At 48.4% G+C, this 17,743-nt stretch overlaps 1 protein-coding gene across 5 annotated transcripts in view; it reads left to right on the plus strand.

Annotated features, from left to right (window-relative positions):
• Window positions 1-17,743, plus strand: part of COBL (cordon-bleu WH2 repeat protein) — a 223,593-nt gene that overhangs the window by 80,432 nt on the left and 125,418 nt on the right. For all 5 annotated transcript variants that reach the window (XM_039235694.1, XM_039235693.1, XM_039235696.1 and 2 more), the window contains exons 2-3: window positions 10,127-10,330; window positions 16,398-16,608. In XM_039235694.1, the coding sequence (XP_039091625.1) occupies window positions 10,134-10,330; window positions 16,398-16,608 (408 nt within the window). In that variant the 5' untranslated portion in view covers window positions 10,127-10,133. The remainder of the gene's footprint in view (window positions 1-10,126; window positions 10,331-16,397; window positions 16,609-17,743) is intronic.

Here is a 17,743-nt window from a genome sequence, read left to right on the forward strand (position 1 = left end):
CTCTCTCGCAGGCTCCGCCCCCTGGGACCCTCTCGCCAGGCTCCGCCCCCTGGGACTCTCTCGCAGGCTCCGCCCCCTGGGACTCTCTCGCAGGCTCCGCCCCCTGGGACTCTCCCAGGCTCCGCCCCCTGGGACTCTCTCGCAGGCTCCGCCCCCTGGGACTCTCCCAGGCTCTTCTTCCTGCAAACTGCTCCCTCCAGGGCGGATGAGGCGGAGGCCTTGTCCTGCCACTGGCAGGAGGGCCCAGGGCGACACTGGCAGCCAGGTGACCCTGAGAACCAAGGCATCTGGGTTCTAACTTTCAGAATCCTTTACGAGGAAGCAAACTTTCTGCTCTGGAAGCATCTTGGGCAGAGAATGGCACTCACGTAGGCCCGCGACGACCACAGACCCGTTCAGCTTGCGGGGAGGCGTAGGGTGCGCCCGATTGCTCTGCAATTCCCTCTCGGCAGATGCTGTTCAGCCCGCTTCCCAGCGGGGCAGCCGGCCTGGTCCCCGGGCACAAATCTCGCAGGCGAGTCGGGGTGAGCCGGCGTCAGCACACAGCGTCCGCCGCTCTGACAAGAGACACCCAGCAGAGCGCCCTTTGGACTCTGCCCCGCGGGAATCAAAGTAGAGAGAGGTGGGGGGGGGGGTCCCTTTTCGTCCCGGGCTCCTCCGAGCTGGCCGGGCGCCGTGTGGTTAGGTTTTAAATCGGCCGCCTGGATTCCGGCCCTGGAATTTGCACTTGCCAGGCCCGGATGGTGCCAGCCGGGCAGCCCGTGGCGTCCTGCAGGGCCTGACGTTCAGGGAGCAGAGCTCTGAGTTCCGGGGTGGGCGCAAGCTAAAGCCGCGGGGACTTCCGATCGACGAGCTTTGAAACGCCACAGGTGTTTTTAAATATATCATTTCGTTTTGTGGTCGCTGCTGGGGCGCACCCGGTCTCTTTCACCCGGAGGGCGTGGAGGGAGGGGGGCTGTTTGCTCAGTGATTCATGCCCCAGGGTTCGTGGGAGCCGCCCGCCTCCCCGGGGCGGTGGCGGCGTCTGTGTGCCAGCCAGCGGGGCGCCCGCCTGGGAGGGGCCCTGCCCTTCTTAACTGCCCACGTGCTCCCTGGGCCGGGGTAGCCCCGACTGCACGGCACCTGCCCAGACCTTCCAGAAAGGAGCAATGACTTGAGGGCGGAGTGAGGAGAGTTGGGTCCGTGTGAACAACACGCTCCTCCCAGCGAGGGGAAGCCGCTGGTAGCCTGATCTTGCGTCTCTTGAAGGCACTGCACACTCTCAGAGGAGCTTGCGGTGTCTGTCCCCCCAGGTGGCTTCTCCTCTCGGACTGGCATACACTTACATCCTCGAAAAGACCAGCCTGGCCCCAGGTATGGTGGGTGTTCTCTGGGGGGAGGAGGGTTCAAGGGGAGGCAAGAGAGACCCTGTCACCGGCCACTCGTGCGCAGGGAAGCTTAATCCAACAGTGTGCCCACCCTCTAGCCCTGCCCTCCAAGGGGTCCCTTTGGAGGGGGGTAATCCATCCTCACCCACCCCCTTTGCCCTAAGCAGCCGTTAGCCTCCCTCCACCCTCATCAGATTTAGCATCTGCCTTCTCGTCCCCTCAGAGTACTCGGCAAATAAACACCTTCAGTGTTAGGGAGTTACACGTGGGGACTGAGGGGTCCCCAGGAAGGAGCCCAATGAGGGGCACAAGAGAGCCCCAACAGTAAGACTGATTTATGCATTGAAACTGATGGAATCACCAGGATGAACATCTAATCTCATTAGGATGAAATTATCGTGTTTGAATTGTGATGAAATACACCGTGAGTGGACTATGCCAACCGTTTTTCAGCGTGTGGTCGGTGGTGTTTAAGCCCCGTCACATCATCGTGCAGTCAGGCTCCCGAACTGTTCATCTTGAAGAACTGAAACCCTCCTCACCAGAACCTCTCCAGCCCCCGCCCAGCCCCTAGCCCCTGGCGTCCTGACCTACTGTAGGGACCTCGAGTACGGGCAGATGCTGCTGTATTGTGTTTCTGTCGCCGGCTTTATTCACTCAGCTTAGTGTCCTCAAGGTTCAGTCACGACGTGGCGTGCTTTAGAATTTGTTTCCTTTTGAAGGCTGGATAACATTCCAGAACGTGTGTTTACCACTTTTTGTTAATTCATCCAATAATGGGCACTTCGATTGCTTCCACCTTTTGGCTGTTGTGAATACCACGCTGTGAAGCTGGGTGTATCTTTTCATGTCGCTGCTTTTTTGGGTACATACAGATACCCGTTGTTTTACTGTGCTTTCCTGTGTCGGGCTTCAAAGATACTGCATTCTTTGTAAATCTCACATTTGTGGCGACCCTGCACCGAGAAAATCTCTTGGTTCTTGAAATTTGCTTTGATATATAAGTGCTTTGGATGACAAGAATGTTTCTGGAATGAATTATGCTCACAAACCAAGGTTTTAGCGTGTATTTGTTAGGTTAATCTGGGATCAGAGATCTTTGATGTTACTTATATCATTGTTTGGGGTGCAGTAAACCACACCCAGATGAGATGAGATGGTGAACTTAATGGATAAGTGTCGTGTGTGTTGTGACTACTCTGTAGACATCATTTCAGTCTTTCTCCCTCTCCTCAGACCTCCCTATTCCCCAAGATACAACGATGTTGAAATGAGGCCAGTTAATAACCCTACAGTGGCCTCTACATGCTGAAGCAATGGGAAGAGCCACACGCCTCTCAATTTTAACTGAAAGCTAGAAATGATTAAGCTGAGTGAAGAAGGCATGTCAAAGGCTGAGACAGGTCAGAAGCTAGCTCTCTTGGACAAAGAGTGAGCCATATTGTGAATGCAAAAGCACAGTGCTTGAAGGAAATTAAAAGTGCCACTCCAGTGAGCACACAAGTGACAAGAAAGCAAAACAGCCTTATTGCTGATCCAGAGGGAGTGTTAAAGGTCTGGATAGAAGATCAGACCAGCCTCAACATTCATTCTCTTAAGCCAAAGCCCAGTCCAGAGAAAGGTCCTACCCCTCTTCAGTTCTCTGAAGGCGAGGAAGCTACAGAAGAAAAGTCTGAAGCTAACAGAGGTTGGTCATGAGGTTTAAGGAAGGAAGCAAAGTCCATAACCTCGGCACAAGGGGAGGCACAGCTGTAAGCCATCCTGACAGTCTGGCGAAGATCATTAACAAAGGGGGCGCCACTAAACAAATTTTCACTGTAGACGAAACAGCCTTCTGTTGGAAGTAGATGCCATCTAGGACTTCACAGCTAGAGAGAAGCAGTGCCTGCCTTCAAAGGACAGCCTGACTCTCTGGACAGGATCTATTACAGCTGGTAACTTGAAGTTGAAGCCAATACTCACTCATTGGCCATTCTGAAAATCCTAGGGGGGGCGCCTGGGTGGCTCAGTCTGTTGAGCGTCTGACTTTTGCTCAGGTCATGATCTCACGGTTCGTGGGTTCGAGCCCTGCGTCGGGCTCTGTGCTGACAGCTGAGAGCCTGGAGCCTGCTTCAGATTCTGTGTCTCCCTCCCTCTCTGCCCCTCCCCTGTTCATGCTGTCTCTCTCTCAGAAATAAATAAAAAGCATTAATAAAAAAATTAAAGAAAAAAAAAGAAAATCCTAGGGCCCTTAAGAATTTTGCTAAATGTACTCTGCCTGTGCCCTATAGATGGAATAACAAAGCACAGATGATGGCAATCTGTTTATAACATGGTTTGCTGGATATTTGAACCCCGCTATTGAGACTTACTGCAGAAACAAAAACAAAAGATTCCTTTCAAAATATTACTGCTTATGGATAGTACATCTGGTCACCCAAGAGCTCTGATGGACATGAACCATGAGATCAATGTTGTTTTCATGCGTGCTAACCCGACATCCATTCTGCCTGCCATGATCAAGCCGTAAATTCAAGTTCTTAAGTCTTCTTACTTATGAAATATATTTCATGAGGCTACAGCTGCCACAGATAGTGATTCCTCTGACACCTCTGAGCAAAGCCAACTGAAAACCTTCTGGAGAGGACTGACTATTCTAGGTGCCATGAGGAACAGCTATGATTCACGGAGAGCGGTCGGAAGAGCAACACGAGCAGCAGAGTGAAAGAAGTTGATTCCGACCCCATGGATGACTTTGAGGGGTTCCAGACTTCAGGGGAGGAAGACACTGCAGATGTGGCAGAAACAGCAAGAGAAGTGGAATCAGAAGGAGAGGCTGAAGACGGGACTGAACTGAATTACTGAGCCTCATGATGCAACATGAGAACACGGAGCAGCAAAGAAAGTGGTTTCTTGAGATGGAATCCACTCTTGGTGAAGATGCTGTGAAGATTGTCAGAATGACAACAAAGGATTTAGAATATTCCAGAAACTTAGCTGATTAAACAGTGGCAGTATTGAAGATAAAGGATGTCAATTTGGAAAGAAGTTGCTCTGTGGGCAAAATGCTCTCAAATGGCATCACATGCTACAGAGAAATCATTCGTGAAAACAAGAGTCAGTTGATGTAGCAAAGTTCATTGTGTTATTTTAAGAAATGGTCACGGCCACCCCCGCCTTCAGCAGCCACCACCCTGACTAGTCGGCAGCCGTCAATGTCAAGGCAGGATCCTTTACCAGCAAAAAAGATGGTGACTGAACGCTCAGATGATGGTTAACGTTTTTTAGCAATAACTTACTTTTTAAACTAAGGGATGCACATTGCACTTTTAGGCATAATGCTGTTTGCACACGTAAAGACCACAGTGTGGTGTAAACATAACTTTTCTAAGCATCGGGAAGCCAGACAGTTCATTTGATTGGCTTTATTGTGATGTTTGCTCCGAAGTGGAACACAAACGTATTCCCGGGCCCAGAGGAGGAATTATGGTGGTTCTGTTTTTAATTTTTTGAAGACCTTCCATACCGTTTTCCAAAGGGGTTGCATCAGTTTGCATTCCTACTAACAGTGCACAAAGGTTCCTCTTTCTTTGCATTTTTGCTGACATTGCCTATTTTCTTTCCTTTTTTTTTTCCTTTGGATAGTGGCTATAATATAATAAATATAACATAATAAATATAATAAATATAATATAATATAATAAATATAATATAATATAATATAATAAAAAAAAAAAAATATAATATAATATATGGGGCACCTGGTTGGCTCAGTCATTTAAGCATGCAGCTCTTGATTTCAGCTCACATCATCATCTCATGGATCATAGGTTTGAGTCCCATGTTGGGCTCCATACTCCTGCTTAGGATTCTGTCTCTCTGCCCCTCTCCTTCTTGTGTGCTCTTTGTCTCCCTCTCTCTCTCTCTCTCAAAATAAATGAATAAACTTAAAAAAATAATAATATAATACAATACTGGTAGTTTGGGATTTGTAATTTCCCGTGATTTAGCACACTAGAGCTGGATGTGTCCCACGGCCCAGGCCCCAGTGTCCCTGACAGAACTGCGGTCCAGAAAGAAGATCCAGGCACAGTGGCTCAGATCCTGACGGCTCACCCCGGCCACACAGGACGATGTCAGAGACTGAGATGCACTGGTCAGTGGGGAGTAGGAGGAGGCCAAGGTCAGACTAGAGCCTCTGCCCATCCCCCCACCCTCTCCCCGGTGCAGGTGCTCAGGACCCCACTGGAGGGCTTTCTGGAGGCTGGGACCGCGGCTGTCTGGGGTTCTGAGCACAGCCTGTCATAGCTTTTGGAGAGTAGATGTCCTCAGTCTACGTGGAGGCTCCTCTCCACTGCCTGCACTTGCCTCTGCTTGGAAATGTCACTGTCTTCTCAGACCCAGGCCCTAGAAAGCCATCTGGTCATCACCTCCCAGAGCACGTTCTGTGTTGGCCTGCTTTGAGCCTTGCACTAGAGTCAGAGGCTGGGAACCCCAAACTTCATGGGGATCCTCCTCTCGAGGGCCCCTCTGCCTTCCTCTGTGGTCACTCTGTCCATGTACCCTCCCCACAAGGTACTTCACCCCTCATTCAGTCTGTCCCCAGAACTGAGCTGTCCTGCTCACTGGTCTGGCCGTCTCCCTCGGGGCTCCCCCCACACGGCTTCCCGCAGCTGCTCCTGCACGTGCTCTGGAAGATCATCAAGGATCCCCACGGGCTATGGATTCTTTAGCTCCTTGGCTCGCTTCCCAACCAGACCCTATTTCCTGCAGCTGGGCCTCTCTCTGAACAAAACAGACTCACTCCCCTTTCTCCATGACCTTGACAAAGATAATCCCCAGGTACTTGCGGGACGCTGTTATTTGGAAGTGCCTGAACACCGTTCCCCAACCAGCAAGATGAGAGGAGCTAATCTCTGCTCCCTTACATGAGCAAATGAGAGAACGCAGGTCTAGGAAAACCACAGCACTCTGCGTCCTGTCGGGCGGTGTCCTCAGCCCTAATGCTGGCGTCACTGCTTCTCCTGTGATGCACATTACAGTCCACCTATGGAGACATCTTGAGCGGCTGGTCCAGAGAAAGCCCACAGTTGGGAGATGGGAGAGAAGGAGAGGAAGGGAGGGGGAAAGTCCCAGCTGGGGAAAAGTATGTGGTAGGCGGAGGGGAAGAAAAACAAAACTGGATGCCCAGTACTACAGTCTTTGCAGATTTCCCCAACATCATTTCTGCCTAAGATTTTCCAAGTCTTTCCTGTCCCTTGTAGGCTGAAACTCTATGTAGTTTCCACCCTTGTCAATGTCATCATCATCATCAGTGTTTGTAAATACCTAATGATATAAGGAGCAGCTCGCTAAAGATTGAAGCTATCAGCAGCCTCAGTAAAGCATCTGCTGTCCTCCAGAGATGCTAACTGATGAGGCACCAAGATTGATGCCTGGTCAGATGAATAGTGCGGGGACGGGTTGGTGTGTGGAGTGTCAGGCTGGCAACGAGTGGCTTTCTCAGCCCGGGGTCTGTGTGCTCATGGACACGCACAGCTTCTGAAGTGACTCCATCTATGCGTCAGGCATTGTGTCTGGTGTGGCAGTGTCTCATGTGCATGCCTCAAAATATGCAGATATTATTCCATGTGATCAAAACACAAAGTCACAGCTTTGTCCACATGCGTGGGTAGACTCTGCCAGCTGCCTTCGTCAAATGATACAGAAATAGCTGCTAAAACCACATGCCATTGTGATGTTAGGGAGCCTCTGTTCCAAAGAAGTGTTGCCATCCGGGGTGCCTGGGGTGGCTTAGTGGGTTAATAAGTGCCCAACTCTTGATTTCCACTCAGGTCATGATCTCATAGTTTGTGGGTTCAAGCCCTACATTGGGCTCCGTGCTGATAGTGCAGAGCATGCTTGGGAATCTCTCTCTCCCTCCCTCTCTCTCTGCCCTTCCCCTGCTTGTGCTCTCTCTCTCTCTCTCTCTCAAAATAAATAAACTTAAAAAAGAAAGAAAGAAAGAAATGCTGCCATCCATTAATATAATCCCGGCTCTTAGGTAATTCGGATTTGATTGATCCGTGGTGGGACTTGGGCACTTGGAAAGCTTCCCGAGTGCTTCTTCTTCTTCTTCTTCTTCTTTTTTTTTTTTTAATGTTTTTTTATTTCTGAGAGAGAGAGAGAGAGCATGAGCAGGACTGGGTCAGAGAGAGAGGGAGACACAGAATCTGAAGCAGGCTCCAGGTTCTGAGCTGTCAACACAGAGCCCAACGTGGAGCCTGAACTCACGGACCGTGAGATCATGACCTGAGCCGAGGTCGCCTTAACTGACTGAGCCCCCCAGGCTCCTCTGGGGGAAAGCTGGGGGGTACTGGTAACTTCTTCTTTCTGTCTCCTGCTTCTGCTCCCATGGTGGTGCCGGTTACATTTTGAGTCAGAAGGAATTCAAGGCAGCTTTATTAGTATCCAGAAATAAACAGCTCACTTGGCAAATATATTCATTTCCCCAAAATGATGAAAAAAAAAACCACATACCTTTTCCCACCTTTGGGTCTCTGAGCAAGTGGGTTGCTCAGAGCCCCAAAATCTAGCCCTCAATGCAAGATTGATTAATGGAGGACTCCATAACCTACTTGCTGTCTCTCGACTTCACTGTCTGTAAAATGGGTGACATCCATTCTTCCTAATGGGCTAAAGAATGCAGAGGTTGCGATTGCCCAACTCTGTCACTTTATAGTCTTAGCCAGGGGTGCCCATACACCTTGCCAATAAAAGACAAATAACAAGGAATGACAGTAGTGTCTTCTCAGAGTGTTACTGGGCATGGTCGATGTATTAATAATATTCACGGCCCTTTGAGCTGCACAACATGTGCCGACTGCTCCATTTTTATTTCTATAAGTTGAAAGGAACAAAGTTATGTAATGGACCAGATAAGGCACAAAAATGCTAAAGATTACGACATAGATGTAAAGTTTCTTGTTTGTTTATTTATTTATTTTAAGTTTTATTTAATTTTGGAGAGAGAAAGAGCATGAGCAGGGGAGGGCAGAGAGAGAGGGAGACACAGAACCCGAAACAGGCTCCAGGCTCTGAGCTGTCAGCACAGAGCCCGACACGGGGCTCGAACTCATGAACCGTGAGATCATGACCTGAGCTCAGATCAAGAATCGGACTCTCAACCCATGGAGCCACCCAGGCGCCCCAGGTGTAAGGTTTTTAACAAGAAAAAAAGGGAATTAATTCGTGTCTACGTTTCACAATAGAGGATAAGCCTTGAATGTCCCTCCTAATCCCTGTGTTAACCAGGGGCATGAATGGCTGTAGTTTGTGGCTTTTTCTGAATCCCATTTGCTATTTTTTCTCCAATTTTAAGTGACTTCTTTTGTTCTACAAACAATACAAACAATTAGGAAGTGCAGAGAAGTGAAAAGAGCCAAAGGCTACCCTACGGTACCCATCACCCAGACATTCTTTAGTGCATCTTTCTGGACCATTGATCACCTATAGCTACAAGGCATAACTCTCTTAAAGATGAAATTTTCCAAAACCGATAACATTTGTTTTTCAGAAACGTCTGTATCAAGCACTGTGGCATATCAAATTATATACCTTTATAGTATATTTAGCTAGTACCAGAATAGGGACACCTGGGTGACTCAGTCAGTTAACGGTCTGACTTTGACTCAAGTCATGATCTCACAGGTTGTGGGTTTGAGCCCATGTCAAGCTCTGTCCTGACAGAGCGGAGCCTGCTTGGGAGTCTCCCTCTCCTTCTCTCTCTGCTCTACCCCAATCATGCTTTCTCTCCCTATCTCTCTTTAAATAAATAAATAAATAAATAAACTTAAAAAAAAAAACCCTAGTACCAGTGTAACATTGTTTGAAAGTCCCATGGTTTATTGAGACTGTCTCTTACTCACCTGTGGTTCCATTATTTCATGTTTGTTTGCCGTTACACATTATGTCATGTGGGCACCTCTGAAGGTCCCACCGTGCACTCTTGGGGGGTTATGTCTTAGGACAGATTTCTAGAAACAGAATGACTGTGCCTGACCCTTAGGGCCAGGGCGCCCCAAAAATGATTGTTCTGCAGGCGACTTTAGACCTGTTAGCTCTTGGTGGATCAGCAGAGCGTGGCAGGAGTGGGGGTGGGGGTAAGGTGGGCAGGAGTGGCCCCCGGGGTCAAGCACATCAGATGCGTCTGCTTTCTGTCCCCAGTCTGACGCTGATAACCATGGGCCTTCAGGGGAGCTACAGTACTCTCAGACCCCCAGTTTTCTCCGCTGCCAAATAACCTTGAGGGTTGAACAAGGTGACCTTCTTGAGGTTATTATCAGCATGGATCCAGATGCCGAGTAGAGGCTAGCTGTTATAAAATACCCCCGGCCTCTGTAAATAAGTAAGGTCCTTACGTATGTCTACATAAGAAGACTTTGCTGAGGACTGAGAAATGCTTCCAAGAATGATTTGTCAGGCAGGGCACCTGGGTGCCTCACCTGGGGAGGTGTCTGACTCTCGAGCTCCGCTCAGGTCATGATCTCACCACCAGTGAGTTCGAGCCCCACGTCAGGCTCTGCGCTGACAGAGCGGAGCCTGCCTGGGATTCTCTCCCTCCCTCTCCCTGCCCCTTCTCCGCTTACACTCACTATCTCAGAATAAATAAATGGACTTCTAGAAAATTAAAAACAAAAAAGAAGGATTAGTCAGGAGGAAGAGTCCTTGCAGGTGATTGGATTAACTCCGAGGTTGGGAGCCGCCCCTCACCCCCTCTTTCTGTGCTGTCCCTGCTTAAGGAGGAAGATGAAGGCTCGCGCTCCCCCTCCTCCTGGAAAGCCCGCCACCCAGAATGCACAAGGTGGGCAGATGCCTCGCCGAGATGTGTCCCCTGGCCCTTCGCAGAGCCTGCTGCACGTTAAGGAGAACCTGGAGAACAGCTCGGTGGCCGTCACCGTGGTCCTGCCCAGCGGGCTGGAGAAAAAGAGCGTGGTCAGCGGCAGGTAAGGGCAGAGAGGTCCCTGCCATCCAGCCGCGGGGCCCGGGAGAACCGAAAAGTGGATCCTGACAGGCTGCACGTGCTCCCTTGTCAGGCAGGATCTGGGGCCCTGGGGGTACGGATCTGGGCCTTAGTGACAATGTGGAATGACCGTGTGCCACCTGGCCACACCACGGGTCACCTTCCTCCTTAGAGAGCAAGGGCTGCGCAGCTCGTTCCTGGGGGAGGGCGAGCTCGGAGGGGTGGGGGGGCGCGGCAGCACCCTGAGTCCTCACCAGCATCCTGGGCACTGAAGTTACACAGCCAGGGCAGCCCTCGGAGTGTCTGCTGCCGGTCTGGCCCCTGGACGTCCAAATACATGCATCAGATTTCCAAATACATCTTCCAGAGCAAGTTTACACTGATGGTTCCAAAACCCAACCCATGGATTTTAAATTTTAATTATTTTTTTAAAATATTTATTCACGCTTGAGAGACAGAGAGAGACAGAGCATGAGCTGAGGAGGGACAGAGAGAGAGGGAGACACAGAATCCGAAGCAGGCTCCGGGCTCTGAGCTGTCAGCACAGAGCCTGATGCGGGGCTTAAACCCACGAACTGTGAGATCATGACCTGAGCCAAAGTCAGATGCCCAACCCACCAAACCATCCAGGCGCCCCATGGATTTTAGATTTAAAGCAAACAGTTTCCAGCACCAAGATGCTCACCTGTATCCTTGGTGAGATATGATCTGCCCAGGGATATGCTTGAGGTCAAGGTCAAGTGCCCTTTCTTCCCATGTCAGCCACAAAAGGCAAAAGAGAGAGACTGGCAAAGCTTCCTGGGATCATAGTGTTAAGAATTTGGGTACCGACAGAATTTCTGATTTTTTTTCAAAATATCACATTGATCAATTTTGTGCTACTATTGTTGTTACTGATAACTCTGTCTATAATAACACATTTTAGCAGAGTCACGGGAACACAGGCATTAAATATCAGCGTTCATACAGTTTTCGTGATAGAGTGTGACGCAGTAATCAAGTATGGAAACTTTCAAGCGTAAAGAGAGATTTGTCTAATGCCGAGGCAGAAGTGAATAGAAGTCATAGTTCTCGGAAAACAAGGAGAACAAGAAGTGATTGAACATATTTCAATCCTTTGACGCTCAGATACACTTTTGAAAATGGATAATAGTGGAAATCACGTCACTATGGGTGGCTTTTATTCTTGGAAATGCATTGAAAACAGCAATGGAACACTTTTTTTTTTTTTTTAAGTTTATTTACTTAGAGAGAGTGCTTGAGTGAGCAGGTGGGTAAGGAGCAGAGCGGGGAGGGGGGCTGGAGGGGGGAGAGAGACAAACAGGGAGAGAGAATCCCAAGCAGGCTCCAAACTGTCAGTGCAGAGCCCAATGTGGGGCTCAAGCCCATGAACCATGAGATCATGACTTGAGCCAAAATCAAGAGTCAGATGCTTAACCCACTGAGCCACCCAGGCACCCCTGGATCACTTGTACTTTAAAATGTCAGTATTTAGGGGTCGTCTGGCTGGCTCAATCGGTTGAGTCTCTGACTTCAGCTCAGATCATGATCTCATGGTTCATGGGTTCAAGCCACATGTTGGGCTCTGTGTTGACAGCTCAGAGCCTGGAGCTGCTTCAGAGTCTGTGTCTCCCTCTCTCTCTCTGCCCTTCCCCTGCTTGCTCTCTCTCTCAAAAATACATAAACATTAAAAAATTTAAAAAGAAGCTGTGAATGTTTACGGTGTCCTACCCTATGAGTCTGTAGTTAAGTGTATAACTACAGATTGGTGTGTGTGTGTGTGTGTGTGTGTGTGTGTGTGTGTATGTTTCACGTGAAACCTCAGCCCCTATCAATCCACTTACGGATTTTTTAGGAAAGTGGCCTCGTGAGTCCTGCTTTGATACCCTCATACGTGGGGCCAGTTTTGCAAATGCATGCATAGCAGCAGGATGCCTGCCAGAGAAGCACAAATATATTTTGAATAATAAATATTTTTATTATTAAAAATAAATTTTTTAATTAAAAAGTTTAATTAAAAAGAAAATTAAAAGAAAATAAGCCATTTTCTTTTTCTTTATATTTAAATTTTTTTTTCATGTTTATTTTTGAGAGGGAGAGAGGCAGGGTGAGAGGCGGCAGAGAGAGAGGGAAACACAGAATCTGAAACACAGACTCTAAGCACAGAATCTGAGCTGTCAGCACAGAGCCCGACGTGGGACTCGAACCCATGAACCGTGAGATCATGACCTGAGCTGAAGTCGGACGCCTAACCAACTGAGCCCCCCAGGCGCCCCTTTTTCTTATGTTTATTTTATTTATTTTGAGAGAGAGAGAGAGCGCACACACGCACATGAGTGGGGGAGGGATAGAGAGAAGGGAGAGAGAGAATCCCAAGGAGACTTCTCACCTTCAGCACAGAGCCCATTGCAGGGCTCGAACTCACAAACCATGAGATCATGACCTGAGCCGAAACCCATAGTCAGACACTTAACGGACTCAGCCGCCTGGGCGGCCCTGAAAACCATTTTCAAACTGAACACATTCTTCAAATTTTATCTTTAAACTGTTTTCTTCCTTACAAGGTAGAAACTACCACTGGGTAGCTTGGCAGTGTGGCCAGGAGAATACGGGCAGCCTTAACGATGGCACATGGAAACGCTTTCCTCTTTCCCGGCAGTGAGGAGTAATCCCCTCTCCCAGGCCTCCTGCGGGATTAAGTGAGTCTGAACAGCAGCCGTGGGCTTCCTTAACTGGGTCCCTGGCATCATGACGATGCTGAGACAGCAGCTGCGTGCTTGGGGACTTGGTTTTATGTGTCCTTCTCTTTAATGACACCTGAGTGGGGTGAAGTCCTATTCCGGACCCTTGCTTAAAATAGATGTACTGATCGTTCATCGATGTGGTTTCTCTCTTCGGTTTTATTAGAGAACATGGGTCCTACTTCACGGGACAAGCAAGCAGTTTATAAGTTAGAATCAGCCCCGTAACTAGGCTTTTTCCTGATCGGAGAGATTCTCTTTGAGAGAGCATTAGTTAATTGCAGTCTGATGATGGCATTCTGCATGTGTCTGATTTTTTTCTTTTTTCTTTTCTTTGAGCTTCCTTTGGATATAGAAACTTAAATAAATGACCCAGTCTGTTCTCACAGAAATTATGACGACCTGAGAATTCTTGCTCTGGGCCATTCTCTTTTTGTTTTTTAAGTTTAATTTTTAGGGAAAGCTAAAAATTGCGGAGGGGCAGAGAGAGAGAGAGACAGAGAGAGAGAAAATTCCAGGCACGTTCCATGCTCAGCATGGAGCCTGACGCAGGGCTCAGTCTCACAAACCGTGAGACCATGACCTGAGCCAAAATCGAGAGTCGGTCGCTCCACTGACTGAGCCACCCAGGCGCCCCTGTTCTGGGCCATTCTTAAGGGAAATGCTGAGGTATATGTTTAGGAATGGCGATACCAGCATGGCACGCAGAGGGTGAAGGAGACCACTAATTCAGCTCTGTCACTCTGGTTGGGGCATGTTAACGAGATCTCTGAAAAGACAATGCCCTGCGCCGAAGGAGAGCTTCCCAAACCATGACAGCCTCTAGAATGTTGGGACTGTGTTTCTTGACGTGGGAAATTCGGTCCAAGTTGGTACAGAAACCCAAGGGGCCCCCTGGGGCAGGAAAAGGCAGACATTCTCTTTGCAGAACACAGGAAATCTCCCTTGGAATTCATTCCTGCAATTCTTCCCGCTGGGCCATCGGACCTCCTTCATGGTAGACCCACTCACAACAGTTTGGGGGCTTCCAGGCCCCCGGCGCTTATAAAACAGCACAGGCTTTCTGGGGAGAGCATACCTGTTCCAAGGTAGAGGGTGGGGGGGGCGCTGTGAGCCACTGTCAGCTCTGGGGTGTCCTTCGTCCCCCGCCCACGTCACCGGGGGTGTTGGTAAAGCTTCCTGCTAGGAACCTCATGGCCCTAGGAGCCGAAGGAAGCCTGTTCTTCTCTGCCGCTCAGCGAGCTACGGGGGTGGCGTTCGAAGGGCCAGTTAGGGTTCTGGGCAGTGGGCCAGAAGAAGGCGGCTCGCTGAATAGCTGGCCGACAAGTTGGTTTGGTTGAGCTGATATATATTTTTGTGTGAGGAATATGAATATCTTCTTTTAGAACACTTCGATTCTTCCAGAACAGTTGTAACTCCCAACCCATATTGAGAGGAAAGCACAGAGATTTCCCAGTCACCTCTGCCCTCCTCCACTCACAACCTCACCCTGTTATCTACACCACCCCACCCACCATCAAGTGGGATGCTCCTTATAATCGGTTAAGCCTGCCTGGACACATCAACATCTCCCAAAGTCAGTGTCTTGATGGACCATCTTTCTTTTTTTTTTTTTTTAATTTTTTAATATTTATTTATTTCCTTCTGAGAGAGAGAGAGACAGAATCCGAAGCAGGCTCCAGGCTCCGAGCCGTGAGCACAGAGCCTAACTCAGGGTTTGAACACGGGAACAGCAAGATCATGACCTAGGCTGAACTCAGCCACTTAACCGACTGAGGCCACCCAGGTGCTTCTCAAAACAGTTTTTAAAGTGTATACACATTTGGAGGGTAATATTTTTTAAATTCTTTTTTTCATGTTTATTTTTTGAGAGAGAGAGAGAGGGAGAGAGAGAGCAGGGGAGGGGTAGAGAGAGAAGACACAGAATCCCAAGCAGGCTCCAGGCTCCAAGCTGTCAGCACAGAGCCCGTCATGGGGCTCGAACCCACAAGCTGTGAGATCATGACCTGAGCCGAAGTCAGACGCTCAGTTGACTGAAGCCCCCAGGCAGCCCTTTGTACTGAGGCTTTGCAGTGGAATGTCCTCACATCTCAGAGCCTTTTTCTTGAGTTGCGTTAAGCTCGCTGTTGGAATGAAGATGACATTTGCCCCGGAGCTGAAGGAGTTCAGGTTGACAGTGTCATTAGCTGGTGTGGCTGTGTGTCCTGGGGCACCTATGAGCGTGGGCACTGTGTCAGTCCCACAGATGCCCCATCAGAGTCCCAGGTGCCAGGAGCCTCCTGAATTCAGGTGATGCCAGTGTCTTCGGGTGTCCCCCAGATTCACACACATGCTGTCGGTTACTTCCTAGATAGTAGACGGAGCAAATACCATCATAGAGATGGCTTTAAAAAGTTGTTTTGGGGGCACCTGGGTGGCTCAGTGGGTTAAATGTCCAACTTCACCTCGGGTCATGATCTCACCATTTGTGGGTTCGAGCCCTACGTCGGGCTCTGTGCTGACAGCTCAGAGCCTGGAGCCTGCTGCAGATTCTGTGTCTCCCTCTCTCCCTACCCCTCCCCTGCTCACACTCTGTCTCTCTCTCTCTCAAAAATAAACAGTTTTAAAAAATAAAGAAATCAGAGGAAAGACTGATGCTTTTTGAAAGGTGTGTATGCTCCCCATTGCTTGGGAAATTTTGAGAAAGAGAGGTCAGCATTCTGCCAGGCAGATACAAAAGAGGCAAATGAAATTCTTTGGAGTAATCCACATTGTTACTCTCCTCTCATGGTAAGTAGTTCCCTGTGGTGGGGGACATTATGAAAATCTCTGACATTCAAACAAGGTTATTTTCTTAGTTGTTGTTTGTTTGTTTGTTTGGGTTTTTTTTTTTTTTTTTTGTCTTTAAAAAGACATGCTTTTTTTTCAGCTATCATCTTCAATTTATAATCTTCAGTTTTTAAGATACATTATAATTTTGAATAGCAGAAAATTTAGTCTTCAGTGATCTCACTTGTGCTAACTGACCTTCTAGGATTCAGTTCAACATATGCACGGATTTAGCTACAAATATAGCTCTTTTCCCCAGCTCTTATGGGTTTGATCTACCAATCACTCCTTCAGTTCTGCTGTTTACTAGTGTTGCAAATGTTACCATGGCGCCGTACAGTCATGCGTCAGGAATTCACGAGCAGTCGTTGCCCTTGATAAGCATGCCCAGATTGAGGATTGCACATTGACCTGCTGGTTCGTGTGTCTGACCCTTCCTAAGCTTGACCGAAGGGACAGTGCCAACATTCCTAACTACTGTGGTTTCTTTCCCTTTTCCAGCCACGCAATGATGGACCTACTGGTTGAACTTTGCCTTCAGAACCACCTGAATCCATCCCACCATGCCCTTGAGATCCGGTCTTCGGAAACCCAACAGCCTTTGAGTTTTAAGCCAAATACTTTAGTTGGGACCCTGAATGTGCACACTGTATTTCTCAAAGAGAAAGTTCCTGAAGAGAAGGTTAAGCCTGGCCCACCTAAGGCACCTGAGGTCAGTAGGATGAGGGGACCCTTTGTCACCTGAGGACGTAGGCACATAGGCGGACACCTGTGGCCCAGGTGTTGATGAAGGGGGCTGGTGGAACCCCTCTTATCTAAGTAACACATGCAGACAGCTGTGGGTGAAATTTCTACTTTTGCACTAGACAAAGCGAGGCCCTAAACTGAATTTCTTTTAGAAGATGGAAGTACACCGAGCTTAATAATATTCATGGTTGTAACTTTGCTCCCTTGGATGTTACAGAATAGGAATCAGTCTAGCCCAGAGCCATCCACTGGAACTTTCTACACAGATGGAAATGGTCTGTCACGTTGCAGATTCCAAGATGGCCGACCTTGGTCTCCTGTTGCTATTAAGTGGGTGCAATGGAAACTAGTGTGATTGAGAAATTGAGCTTTTAATTGTATTTAATTTTAATCCATTGACATTTAAATAACCCCAAGGAGTCAGGGGCTACCTTGTTGAACTAGAGATCTAGAGAATTGTTCTAGAAAGTCCTTGGTCTTCCAGTCCAAGGAAGCTATGGGGTATAGGGAAGATTTGAACTTCTTCCGAGACAGAGGAAAAACGTGTTGTCCCTCTTGAGAAACTGATGTCCAAAATTTTTACTCAATGCACTTGGACACTATCTCATACACAAATTTATTTCAGGCTCTTGGTTATTGGTTAACATGAACTTCAGCTGCTTATGGTACATCTTTTTAATTAACTTATTTATTTTGAGAGAGAGAAAAAGAGAGCGCAAGCAGGGGAGGGGCAGAGAGAAGGAGAGACAGGATCCCAAGCAGGCTCCGTGCCATCGGCGCAGAGCCTGACGCGGGGCTCAAACTCACAAACCGTGAGATCATGACCTGAGCCGAGATCAAGGGTCGGGTGCTGAACTGACTGAGCCCCCCAGGTGCCCCTGTTTATGGTACTTTTGAATAAAGCTTTGCTGTGACTCTTTTAGCTCCATTGGAGAGCTTTTAGATTCTTGGAATATCTACCTACTTTTTCCGCTTTTAAAAATGACAGTTTGGCCAGCAGTTCATCTTCTATACGTTTCTAGGTTTGGGTGGTTAATAAATTATGATTGGTGACATTAATACTCTGGAAAGGGGCATGGATCCAGCTAACTCTTTACTCA

Source organism: Hyaena hyaena, unplaced genomic scaffold (assembly GCF_003009895.1).
Source record: "Hyaena hyaena isolate Hyena2069 unplaced genomic scaffold, ASM300989v1 scaffold_101, whole genome shotgun sequence".
NCBI classification, from domain to species: Eukaryota; Metazoa; Chordata; class Mammalia; order Carnivora; family Hyaenidae; genus Hyaena; species Hyaena hyaena.